This window comes from Ochotona princeps, chromosome 13, assembly GCF_030435755.1.
Source record: "Ochotona princeps isolate mOchPri1 chromosome 13, mOchPri1.hap1, whole genome shotgun sequence".
Lineage (NCBI taxonomy): Eukaryota > Metazoa > Chordata > Mammalia > Lagomorpha > Ochotonidae > Ochotona > Ochotona princeps.
The window spans coordinates 61,422,128-61,435,490 of record NC_080844.1 but is presented as its reverse complement, the minus strand read 5'-3'; the positions used below and the strand labels follow the sequence as shown (position 1 = coordinate 61,435,490).

General features: G+C 48.7%; 1 protein-coding gene across 8 annotated transcripts in view; it reads right to left on the bottom strand.

Annotated features, from left to right (window-relative positions):
• The window catches only part of PLPP4 (phospholipid phosphatase 4), a 543,342-nt gene that overhangs the window by 214,047 nt on the left and 315,932 nt on the right, over positions 1-13,363 (bottom strand). For 6 of the 8 annotated variants that reach the window (XM_058671852.1, XM_058671857.1, XM_058671853.1 and 3 more), the window contains one exon: positions 4,179-4,287. In XM_058671852.1, the coding sequence (XP_058527835.1) occupies positions 4,179-4,184 (6 nt within the window). In that variant the 5' untranslated portion in view covers positions 4,185-4,287. Of the gene's footprint in view, positions 1-1,509; positions 1,642-4,178; positions 4,288-13,363 lie in introns of those variants that run through there. The other 2 variants (XM_058671856.1, XM_058671854.1) reach the window with 2 other exon arrangements.

Here is a 13,363-nt window from a genome sequence, read left to right as displayed (position 1 = left end):
CAGCTGCAATGACTAGGGCTGGGCCAGGGATGCATCAGGAGCCATACATTCCAGCAGGGTCTTCCACATGAGCGCAGGAGCCCAAGCACTTGGGCCATCTGCTGCTGCCTTCCCAGGGACACTGACAAGCAGCTGGAATAGCAGTGAAGTGGAGCAGCCAGAATTTGAATTGGCACCAATATGGGATGCAAGCAATGACTAACCCACAATGCCTACACTATCAGCTCCATGTGGGTTTAAGTCAAGAAACTGTTAAACCCTCACATTCCTTCAACTCTGTGAGGTTTTCCTGTCCTTCAAAGACGTCCCAGCGACACTGAATCATCCAGGTGTGTTCCTGTCTCTGCTCCAATAGACTGGCAGCCACCGCCTCACTCAGCTTTGTGCCCTCACACACACCCCATGCTTGGCTCACGGCAGGTGTCCTGTACCTCTGGGTTGGGTTAAGTGCTAACTAACCTAAAACACTCCAGGTCCCATTCTACCTCTGCTTCCTTCTAGCCCTCTCACCCCACAAGATGCTCCAAGCAAGCTCCTATTTCCTGGGCCTGCAAGGTCCTTGCTTTGTCAAGCCCATGCCTTTACACAGCTGCTCATGTCCATGTAACTCACCACCTCTCCACCTCACCCAAGTCCCTGCAGAGGGAAGCACCAGACAGGGTTCTGCACTCTGGCAGTCAGTGCCCAAAGCCTGGTTCCATCATTGGTGGCTGTGGACAAGACACTGGACAACTAGGTTTGTTTTCTTCACTGAAATTATGGGGCTAGCCTCAAAGGATTCTGGGAGGAAGAAGTCACTATGGCCACTCTTTCTTTTTTTTTTGAAGATTTATTTTTATTACAAAGTCAGATATACAGAGAGGAGGAGAAGAGACAGAGAGGAAGATCTTCCGTCCGATGATTCACTCCCCAAGTGAGTCGCAATGGGCTGGTGCTGCGCCAATCCGATGCCAGGAACCTGGAACCTCTTCCAGGTCTCCCACGCGGGTGCAGGGTCCCAGTGCTCCGGGCCGTCCTCGACTGCCTTCCCAGGCCACAAGCAGGGAGCCGGATGGGAAGTGGAGCTGCCGGGATTAGAACTGGCGCCCATATGGGATCCCGGGGCTTTCAAGGCAAGGACTTTAGCTGCTAGGCCACGCCGCCGGGCCCTACTATGGCCACTCTTTATAAAGTGACAGCACAGTCCCTGGACTCAAGCCACCTTGGTTATTGTTGAAGCTGCCGCTGCTAATCATGATGAAGAAGAAATTTCCTAGAACCTCACCTGAGCCTCCCTGAGAACCTTTGAGGATATACCACAGGTTTGATTTTCAGCCCCATCACCATGTCCCCTGTGACTGGCCTTGCCACAGCAGGAGGCCACTACAGACAGCAGCACCCAACACCAGTTGGTTACACCAGTATGTAATAAGACGCAGTACCCAACACCAGTTGAACTATTCTACACCAGCAAGCAAGGTGTCTCAAGATACTCGGACAAGCCCCACCAACCCAGTAAGAAACTCTGACCTCTTTTGAATCAGGGAACAGAATTCCACAGGTGGTTGCCTGCTTGGAAATAACACAAAAGCTGAGAACTCAGAACTCAGGGCATTGGAAAAGGAAGGCGGACAAGCTCCAGCACCCAGGCAGTATCAGCCACGCCCACTGTTTTTTTTTTTTAATTAATATTTAGCATTATGTGACAGTTTCATAGGCTTTGGGAATCCCCCTCCCCCTCCCCCTCCCCTCCCCCCTGGTGGATTCCTCCACCTTGATGCAGCATTACAGTTCAAATTCAATCAAGATTCTTTCCTTGCAAACATATATTAAGCATGGAGTCCAGCTACTTGTTGTCCAGATGGGTTGAACAGTTTCTTGGGGAGACCATTTCTGGTCCGAAATCAGAGCTGGTAGAATATCATCACAGTCAATTAAGAGTCCCAATATAACATCAACAGCAATTTGCAATATTTTTTTTTTTTTAACATACTGGTTACTCAAAACCATGTCAAGCCATGCCCACTGTTAAGCAAAGGTCACCTGAGTGGATGCTGCCCCAGGCAGAAATGCCAGTTAGGGCGGCCCCTGGTGGTGACAATGCCACCCACGCAGTCCTTGACTCAATGATTCTTTGTATTGTCTTGTTCTGCCTCTCCAATTGACTGTTCACACACAGGAGCATACGTTCGTACACACACACACACACACACACACACACACACGAGACTCTAGAGTTACTAATTATCCAATAAAGAAACATCTGGGTAAGGATTGGCTGCCTTTTAAATAAAGGTTGGATTAGAAAATTCAGTTTCACCTTTAAAGTATTTTAATAATAAGTCGAAAGAGACCTCAGGATTGTTTATGTATTAACTAATGAAATCTGAGCTTTCAAAAGAAATCAAGCTCTCTTTGATAGTGAAAACATGTGCAGTATTAAAAATTCTTCTACAACCGCCTGAAGGTTTTTAAGGATCAAAGCAGACAAATGATATTTGATATTAAAGGCTTAATAAAATCCAAGAAAACAAATCTAATTTATGTGAGGACAGAGTATTTCTCATCTTCGTGTTGCAGGTATTGTATATATCTCTATTGCTCTCCTTGTGTTACCATGGAATAGTACTAAATCCTGCAATCAAATGTGTGACATTCATCAACTGCTATTAAAGAAAGAAAAGGTTGAACTTCTTCCATGAGGGGGTTGGAGGATGAATGAGCAAGTGCCTGAATACCCCTCTTCTCGGAGGAGCCCAGCCCTGAATCACTCCTCTTCTGTTTCATTGCTGCCAATGCCAACATGCAAATTGCTCCATCCTATTTGTGTCTGTAGCCAGAATATTTGTGGCGTTTGGATTAGACTTCAAAACAACCCATTGTTCATAAATCTAGGACACAGCCACAAATTTGTCGCCATATCCCATATCACGCTCCATCCATGCTGTGTTTTATAGCATAGGAAATGCAAAACTTTATGAAGGAATGGGAATTCGTGATAAATAGATGCCTTTCCTTCTTAAAGCCACAGAATAAACTCATTAAACGTACATGGCTCCCTGCCTTTTAAGGATTTATAGATTGAAGCAAGAGCAGAAACAGAAAACGCCTGACTTTAGACTTGAGTATTAGCAACACTCTGCTCAGAACCATCCTCATTTTTCAATAAATCTGAGATTGAATCTAGCTTATTCTGCTGCACCTAAGCAAGTATTTAAAAGCAACTACAGCAATGCTGTAATGTGTATGTAGTACGGTGGGCATTTCAGAGACTCTGTACACAAAAACGTCTTCCCATTCATTTCAAGCAAGATCTCATCCATGAAATCCAGTTTTGTTGTTTTTTTTTCTTTTGACAAAAAAACTGCTCTATGAAAACTCTGGGCAATGGGAATAAATTCTTCAAGCCACAATTTTTACCCATCAAAAATTCTGTCCTTGGTCCCTAAAAAGCAACAACCTAAATATTTCCTGTTACAGATAGGTGAGGTGATAATCTTCGTCACCGAGGGCTTGCAGCCCTCAGGGCAGTGCCCTAGCTGAGAGCTAACTCCAGAGCCAGCTGCTTGGATCTGGCTCACCAGTCGTGTGACTTCGGGCAAGTTCCCTTGTGTCTGGTGCAATACTGAATCTGTAAAACACGCACATCAATGGCGCCTTCCCCTCCGGGATGAGATTTTCTCTCAGGAGCTCCCAGAGAATTGAAGGGCAGAGGCTGCAGTTGCGTGGTGGCACAGGGAAGAGGTAAAACAAATCCCAACAAATGCAGCAGCTACATGGATGCTTGCCTGTGTGTTCTAGAAGAATATCCAGGAGGTGGGCCACAGGGTGGCCTTTTAAATGGCGACTTGATACGGATCAGTTTACACTAGAAAGATGGTTAGCAGAGGTAGTTGGATAAAGTGAGGTTCATCCTAAAAGGAGAGGAGATAGGAAGTTCTTACTGACTTCCAGACATTCTTGATCATCAATATTTGGAAACAACTCAGCACAGCCCAGGCCAGCGAGTCCCTTCTATTCCAACAGTGTGGGCAGTTACTGCTTCTCACACGACCAACTGGCATCGTGATCTGGGACTGAACTTTCGTTGGAGCAGCTTCTCTAGCCTTCAAGCTGCCCTCTATCTTCAGCAAACATAACACCCATTTGGTTCACACTTGGGAGATGGGTCAAAGCGGCCAGGAACGTGTGGTACTTACAAACATGAGGCGGGTAGGAATGTTGTCTGATTGCACCAAAGGGTTTTTATAGAGCCAGATCTCTTCCGGCTGGATGACTCTCTGGAATGGATCCAAAAATTCTGTAAAACTGAAAGGAAACAAAGAAGAGTGCATGAAGGCTGAGCATTCTGCTGCCACAGGCAGTTCCCAAGGAGACCACATCTGCATACCCCAGGGAGGGGAAGGGGGAATCCATGTGAGGGAAAGAGGGAAGTAGACTGCCCCTGCTGACTGGCTCAGCCAGCTCCAACCTGGGAAAGACTGGGAGAATTCCTGAGCCTCTATAGAATCTTCCGGGGCTGCCTACCAGAAAGGCTGAATTCTGCACAACAGGTAATAGCTGTGAGTCTGACATTCAAAGGCACTGGGAATTGGGGATTCCCAAGCAAGCCGGAAGCAGATGTACAGCGTGGCAGCTCAGACTGGGCCAGGATGTTCCAGCAGCACAGTCTCTGGAATGAAATGCTCTTGAACACAAGTAAAGCAGCAATCGCCTCCATTGGCGGTGAGGGAGAGGTTGGGGGAAGGGAACTGTTCCCTCCTACAGGGCCGCCCTGAGGGCCCGGTGCCCATGCTGGGTCACAGCAAGAATACAAAGAGGAAAGAGGGGGTTGGGTACATTCTGGGCCTGCAGACATGACATGACAGCCTTAATCCTCTTCCTCAACCCTTCCCACTCCCGTACACACTTAACAACCTCCAACAACTATGGCTTGTGCTGTGTTTTCGTTGGCTGGGCAGCAGAAGCAACCACTGCCAGGAGAAAAGCTGGGGGATGCAGCGAGATGGAGTTTGCTCTATTGGATGCCTGCCATCACCTCCCAGCTCTCCAGGCAACCTCCCCAAATGCACTGGGTTCAACTCCAGACATAGTTGGAGTGATCCAAAGGGATATTTGATTCTTGAGTCTTAGGCTAGGGAAGTTTGACTTGGAGCCACTCAGAGATTTGGCTGCGAAAAATGAAATAGGAATAGGAATTCCAAATGGAGGCTCTGGCAATGGTGAGGCTGGGACTTGGAGCAGAGCAGAGAAGGGAAGGGCAGATGGGAGGGCACCTGCCCTGGAAAGAGATGCCTGCAGAATAAAGAAGTGGGTAATGTGGGAGCTGATTTCAAGGTTTGAACCAAGACAAGGAGGCCACAGATAGAGGGCAGGGTGAGAATGGGGCCAACCAGCATGCCCTCTGGGAAACTGTCTAGGGTCCCGGGTTGCCCACAACAGGATACCGACTGTGGTAGCCCAGGACACCCTCCATTTTTGGAAATAGAGAGTGTCATCCTTAATTTGTTCTCCCGACCCCTTACAGAATCAGATGCCACAGCCTTGGTTTCCACCTGAGACTCAGGACCTTGCACGATCACCAAACTGCATTTCCAGCTACACTGAAGACACACTGGAACACGACACTCAGGACTGTGACCTCAGAGGCCACTAGCAGAGCCAGGCCACCATGGGAGCTCAGACACCATGGGGATCCAACAGCTGTCACATTCCTTTCAATTTGATCGGCTGCAGACTTGATCAGTGAGTATCCAAGGGATCTAAAACTCACATCTCTTTACCTTTCATGTCTCTATAGCTGTCTCTCTTCCTCTTTACTCTCTGCAACTTCCTCTACCTGTAAGGTTGCATGTCTAACGAGGCAGGAGGTTGACGCAGTGGCAAAGATGCCACTGGGCATGCCTACATTCAATGGGTTTGGTGTCTGGGTTTAAGTCAAGCTTTACTCCCAGTTCCAGCTTCTAGGAGGCAGCTCGGGCAGCTGGATGGACACATGCTATCCATGAGGAACATCTGGATTGAGTGTCTGGCTCCTGGCTTCAGCCTGGCTCAGCAATGGCTACTGCAGGGATCTGGGGTATAAGTTGGTGGTTGGAGGTTTTATCTTTGCCTCTCAAAACAAAAACTTATAATACACAAAAATCTTCCCATTTACTTAATTTTAAGAACCAGAACTATTCTATCAGCACTGTGCCTGGGTCTGACACACATGCACCACGTGTCAAGTATTTGTCAGATGACTGAAGGGACCCACCTCCGAGTTCTGCCAACTCTTCTCCAGCCCTGATCCCAAGACATGCTTACTGCGGAGTCTTACTGGAAGTGTGCTCTCAGCCCCTCACTGGAAGGCCAGAGACTTTGCACAGGGGCCTCCACACTTGCTGTAGAGTGTGGTGCTGCAGAACGAGCCACTTGCCCCATAGTCTCAGGGTGCTCTGCTCCAATAGCAGAGAAAGGTTTTAATGGTGGTGTCATTTCCCTCATATGCTGTTCATTAGGCATAGATTCTAAGGATCAGCCCCTCTCCGGGGCAGGGGACTGGCTCTCCCTTTGCCTGGGTGTGCAAGGTCCTACCACAGAAAAGCAGCTGGAAGAGGGAGCCTCATTCTCGGAGACCTTGAACCGTGATCACTTCCTATTTCTTGCCCCTGCAGCCATGGCCTGGACCCAACGTCAAGCACCTTCCAACCTCACCTCACTGTCTCCCAGGCTTTCTAGACCCTTGGCAACTTTTCTAAAGCTGCATGCACCAGCCTGCTGTACAATGCCTCACCTGACCCCAAGCTGCTAAGCCAGAACACATCAATCAAGTAAATGGTATCCTTTGGGAGCAGCAGAGCTGAGAGAGATAAATGGCCCTTCTGCATGCACATCCCAGCCACCAGCACCTGCTGCACACTCCAGACAGCTGGGCAGCTCCTTGCAGAACCCAGGTCTTAAAGAGAGGTCACGCCCAGGCCTGGAAACGTCCTTCTCTGAACTCTTCAAACATAGGCTGGAAACCAAGACGTGAGAACCCTGCTTCTCGGTAAAGGGTGGAATGTGACCTCTTCCCCCAGGGCTCATTACCCACTGAAACCTCCCTGGTAGTGAGTAAAGCCAGCAGTTTCCAAGTTTGAGTGTGCCCAGCAAGCCTGTGACATCTCGTGATTGCAGATCCAGTGACAGCAGGTCCAGGGATAGCTCTGGCATCTGGCTCCACCGGCAACCTTCCTGGTAATGCTGCAGCTCTGTGGGTCAAATCTGGAGCCCAAGAGTCCAGGACATCTAGATCCCCCAGGAACTTGCTACATGGGCTCTTAGCCAAAAGGCCAAGAGGCAATAGAAGGAGTTTCTTACAAACGCAGATTCTGAGGCCCTGCCCCTGACCTCATGTGTCGGAGTTTGCGTCTGACAACAGCCATATAGAGACTCCAATGACCACCGCTTTGAGACCCAGAGCTTTCCAAGATAGCAAGCCAGTCTTCCAAGCTGCCTAGCTTTGCCTTATCCTCTCCCTGGTGTGGGACAAGCCAGGTGGCTAGACTAAGCCCACGGCTTCAAAGCCTCATCTCCCCTGCCCTATCTTATCCTATCCTCCTACCTGTCAGTCAATTAGCCCATTTCCCAGGATGCTTCTCCCTTCACCTGAGACCTAGGGCAGGTACCATTCCTCTTCCAATCACACGAAGAGGCTGGCAACCGGGAGGGGCTGGCTCTGCAGAGACTAGTACAAGACACGGTGCTAAGGCTCCATTTCTGTCTATTTCCCTCCTTACCCTGGCCCACTGTATTTCTGAACTATGCCTACTTGTCTAGGAGAGAGACATTCTCACTTTTAAATAAACTTTACCATGCTATATACCACACATCAGTCTGTACTTACAATGCTTCTATAGGTAAAGGTAAGAACCTGGAAGAGCAATTTAGGCACCACCTCTCCCACAGCATCTCTCTCTATACACCTCATTTTTCTCTAGGGCGAACTCTTCGGTAAACCAAATTAAATAATTTTGAAGGAAATTCATGTCACTGCTTAAAGGTAAGCTTGGAATTCCCTGACACAGCCCTGGTAAACATCAAGACAAAAATAATGGAAACAGAGGCACGCCATTAGATCCCCTCTCTCGAGGCCATTTTCTCTGTGAGGGGTGATGGAGCTGTGTCCCTCAAGCCTTCCACGTAAGAGGGAAGTGATGGCCTGTGGTGTAGAGTCAGTCACATCCAAGTACAGTCTATCTTTTTTAAGATTTATTTATTTTTATTTGAAAAGCAGATGTACAGATAGAAGGAGAAGCAGAGAGAGATCTATCTATGGGCTCATTCCCCAAAATGGCCACAACACCATGATGTAGGCCAGCCCAAACTAGGAGACTGGAGTTTCTTCCAAGTCTCCCACATAGGTGCAAGAGCCTAAGGACTTGGGCTATCCTACTCTGTTTTCCCAGGCCATTAACAGGGGGCTGGATAATAAGTGGGGCAGCCAGGAAGTGAACTGGTGCCCATATGGATGCCGGCACCACAGGGAGAAGATCAGCCTGTTACACCACTACACTGGCCCTTTTAGGCACAGTCTAAATTTATTATGCTTGGAGTGGGCATTGGACACAGTAATGCTGCTATGTAAGATAGCTACATCCAACACCAAAGTGCTGGCTGGATTCCTGGTTCTGCTTCTTTTTTTTTTTTTTTATTCATTGATTACATTGTATTATGTGATACAATTTCGTTGGAACTGGGAATCACCCCATCCTTCCCCCTGCCCTCCCCTCATGTGGAATATTCCACCTTGTTGCATATCCACTGATCAAGTACTGTTGAAATTCCCTCTTTGCAAGCATAAACTAAACATAGAGTCCAACATCTTATAGTCCAGTCTAGTTCCTCAGCTTCTAGGGAAGACCCTGTCCGGTCCGAGGGCAGACTGGTTCTGCTTCTGATCTAGCTTCCCACTAAGGCGCACACTGACAAGGCAGTGAATGATGTCACCCATGTGGGAGACCAGGATAATGCTTCTGCTCCTGACTTCAACCTGACCCAACCCTGGCTAATCAGAAGATGGAAGATTTCTCTCCATCTTTCTCTTTCTCATTCAAACAAAATAACAATCAATTAAAAATAAGCTCTAGGGCCCGGCGGCGTGGCCTAGTGGCTAAAGTCCTCGCCTTGAACGCGCCGGGATCCCATATGGGCGCCGGTTCTGGTCCCGGCAGCTCCACTTCCCATCCAGCTCCCTGCTTGTGGCCTGGGAAAGCAGTCGAGGACGGCCCAATGCATTGGGACCCTGCACCCACGTGGGAGACCCGGAAGAGGTTCCAGGTTCTCGGCTTTGGATCGGCGCGCACAGGCCCGTTGCGGCTCACTTGGGGAGTGAATCATCGGACGGAAGATCTTCCTCTCTGTCTCTCCTCCTCTCTGTATATCTGACTTTGTAATAAAAAATAAATAAATCTTTAAAAAAAATAAGCTCTAAAATCACCTCAGGTACCACTTACATCACAGTTAGGAGAAAAACATAAAAACAAAGATGAAGATTCAAAAACACAGCCATCAGGAGTCACCAGTGAAGAGGAAAATGGCCACACTGACACTCAGTAACTCATGAGTGTCCACACTCCCTGGCCAGCACTCCAGCTTACAAGTGTCCACATCCCATGGCCAACACTTGAGCTCAGGTCCTTGGGTTCTTGATAAGAGGCTGCAGGGGGTGTGGCAGTTCTGGGAGCACAGGCAGGTGCCTAACACCACACAGTATACTGCTACTTCCAATAAGTGCAGTGCAGAGAAAAGCTCCTGAATGCCCAAATGGCTGTGACAGATCCACATGTGCCCCTTCCAGGACAAGGACGCCACCTGCTATTCCCACTGGGACTGGCATCTTCCCATCCCTGCAGGGTCTCCAATGAGAACACAGGAACTGGGGTAACCTCGGTGTGACTTAGTCTCCTGCACCCCAGTGGGACAGACACTGCCTATCATCAAGTGCTTCAAGGACTCCCAAGACTTCATTGAGTTTCATGATCAAAAATAGAGAGAAAGGGTGAGCCTTGTGTGAGGAGGAGGCATGGAAACACAAGAGATCACAAGGTTCACTCATTCATCATTTCAAAGAGAAACTGCTATTGCACAAGACTGTATTGCTGTGAAAGTAACATTTTCTTCACTGTTGCCCGTCAGCTCTGACTCGGCATCCAGGGCCGGTCTAATCTCAGAATAACTGACTTCTTCCTTTATTCAGCAGAGCCACTAAACTGCTCGTGTGTCAACTTGGTTCCACTTCAGAAATTCCAACTAAAAATGTGGAATCCCTGGCCAATACTTAAAAACGAACAGCTGCTATACCACATTCTGGATTTTGGCTTCTATTCATCAAAGTGGCCCAGTGCTCTTGCATCTGCGTCCCTCGTGTCGACAATCAAGACACAGCTGCCTGCATGCTCACCTCACGGGTGACCAGATGCATGCTCAACTCGCGGGCCTCCCTGTCCAGGTGGCCACACCCACTCCCACCTCAACTGCATGGCCTGATGCATGCGCTCCCTTCTCCTGGCTGCTCAGACCGACCCGGACCTCTCTGTGTAGCCACATCTCCCATAGGCACGACTGTCTGCCTACACCCAGGGAGCCTGGCTTCTGCAGGCTGCTCATTGACTAAGTGGCTTATTAAGACGAATTAGTCCACAGCAGTTAGAGACAACAAACTCCACCACCACCAACACCAGCATCCCAATTTGCACCCTTCTCCCTTCTTCCCCTGCCCCAAGTGATGGAACCAGCCCTGCTGTACACTCTGGGAGCCACCAGGTTTACATCAAGGACTGCCCCCACAGCTCCGTATTCACACAGTAATGGGATGTCGTCTGTAGAGGCACTAGCAGGAAGGCAGGAAGCAAATCGGGCAGGGAGGGATCAGCTCATCCCTTGCTGAGTGTGTCTGAGCTGCCAGACACCTGCTGCACACGTTTTACACCTTATCTCAGTTACTCCATACGTGGAAAGTAGGCACTGTTCTCTCCAGGCAGAGACAGAGTTCAAAGACGTTTCTTGATCTGCCAAAGCCATGCAGCTAATGAGTATCACAGCTGGAAGTTGAGCTTCTAACCACAGTCCTGAGCCCTTTCCATTTTTTCAGAACTCGGGGCAAGAACAGGCTGGATGGGATGGGTAGCAATAGGTGACCTGGTGGGAAGACCCAGAGTCTGCTCAGCAAGTATGTGGTGCGGGCTGCGGGCTGGAGCTGGTGTGCAGGACTAGAGGCTGAAAGAGCTACCTCCCACAGGGTGCTTCGTAACTGGAGGAACATCACTTGGCCTCCAGTGTCTTAGAAAATGCACTTATGTATTCATTCGCTCATATTTTGCATGGATTCAACGGAAAGCACAGATTCTGAAATAACACCATCCTGAGCTTGAGCCTAAGTCTATTCCCTTTACTTTCAGTGCCTCCAATCTCACCTATGAAAGCACTGTTGTAAGCCAACAAGCAGGCCAGTAGTAAACTTAAGGAATGTCATTTTCACTAATTCACTCCACACAGACATACACTGCACCCTGTCTCAAGGCTTCCCTAGGAGAAGGGACATGGTGCACGGCCACAGCACCCTGAGCGCGCCAGAGCTCGTCTGGTCTCGGAAGCTAAGCAGGGTCAGGCCTGGTTAGTACTTGGATGAAAGGAGAAGGAACATGAAAATGCTTTGTAAACTTGATCCTTCTCAGAGTGCAGATGAGGTCTCTCCAGGCCCCTAGGGGTCTGCCTTTCTGTTCTTTGACGAGTCTCTGTAGTCACTTCCTCTTTTCCAAGCTCCCTTTCCCTCTGTCCAATTGCTTCATGATAAATATCACTGCATGAGGCCATCTGGGGACATGGCCCTGCTCCAGTGAGGACCACATCTACTTGTAGCACCCTGCCTCCCAGGGCTCATAGCCATCAATGTCCCCATCGTCCCCACATCCCCAATCCCCTCCTTTCTGCTGTGCATTTCGGGGGTCAAGTTCAGGGGAACCTTCCTCCTGCCAACGTGGCAAGCCACATACATGCTTGCGTTCTGATCCCTTCTACACTCCAAGTGCTGGACGATGCACTCAGCCTACATTTCAAACTTGACCACAACAAAGCTAATCCACCAACCAAAACACTTAGTTCAAAGCTCAAGCAAAACTGGTAAAAGCAAATCCAGAGCAATCAGAAATAAACCAACCATTGCCTCTCCACCTTAAACGGTGTCTTCAAGTCACTTATGTTGCTGCTAAGTAAAGGACACCAAAGTCTCCAGAAATGAGTTAGCAGCCAGTGATTGTGGCTACATGACCTGTCAAGGCGATCTCATTGCAAATACCAGGGATGTTCTAATGACCAGACACTAAACCACCTCCCTCCCCCAACATGGAATGTCTAATGACAACCCCCAACCCCACCCTCTATGGCACAGAAAAATCCAGAAACGGGAAAGCTGTTCTTGCTGTTCTCATCCTGTTGGCAGACCCACTGGGCCTGTGAGAGATTCGTCCCAGGAGCTTATGGCTGGCACTTTAAGCTCTTAATTGGCTTTCGAGGTTTTACGTAGCACTGCAAATCCAGACAAGCAAGTATGGGAAAGAAGCTAATCAAGCCGATTTATAAACAATTACTGCCCCATTATCCTTGCTACCCCATTCTGCAATTACTTGCACAGAAAATTTTTATGTAACAGAGACAGAGAAAGCGCAAGCAGCAGATCTCCCTGAATCCTACAGTGAGCCAAGGCTCACCTCCATCCAGAAATCCAGCCCCAGCCAGGCAGGCATAGGTAAGGCACACACACCCAGAGGGCCTGCAGCCCACTGCGAGCAAGCTCCTCACACCCTGCAAATTACTTGGAAACTATGACCAGTCCCCAAGATAGAGCTCATTCCCCATCCTGCCACTGACCACCAACAGGTGCTTTCATAAGGAAGCTGAACAGCAAGGGGGAAAACCACATCCTTCAATCTTTGCTACTGGCTCTGTGCTTGAAACTTCATCGTCCTCCATACATTAATAGGAAGTTAGAACAAATGTGCTGTTTGTCACACCTGGTGATTTTGCACCACATACTGTTCCAGGTACTTCAAATGCACTGTTTTCTCAACCTCATAACCACTACAAATTATGTACTAGTATTAAACCCATTTTACATATCAACAGGCTGACATTTCCTGTACAGCATCAGTGTACTCCAATCCCAGTCCCATCCCCAGTGATGCTAGAAACCTGTGTGGTGTCCAGGGAGAGAAGGAGTCAGCAGAAGCCAGAGCAGGTTTGGTGTTGAACACCAAAAGCTGATCTTTTAAAGGAGCATCTTGGAAGCACAAACAAAACTTGAGCTGAGAGCAAGCCAGTCACTGAGGAACGCTGAAGGAACGCTGTACTGGAACCAGAATGATCC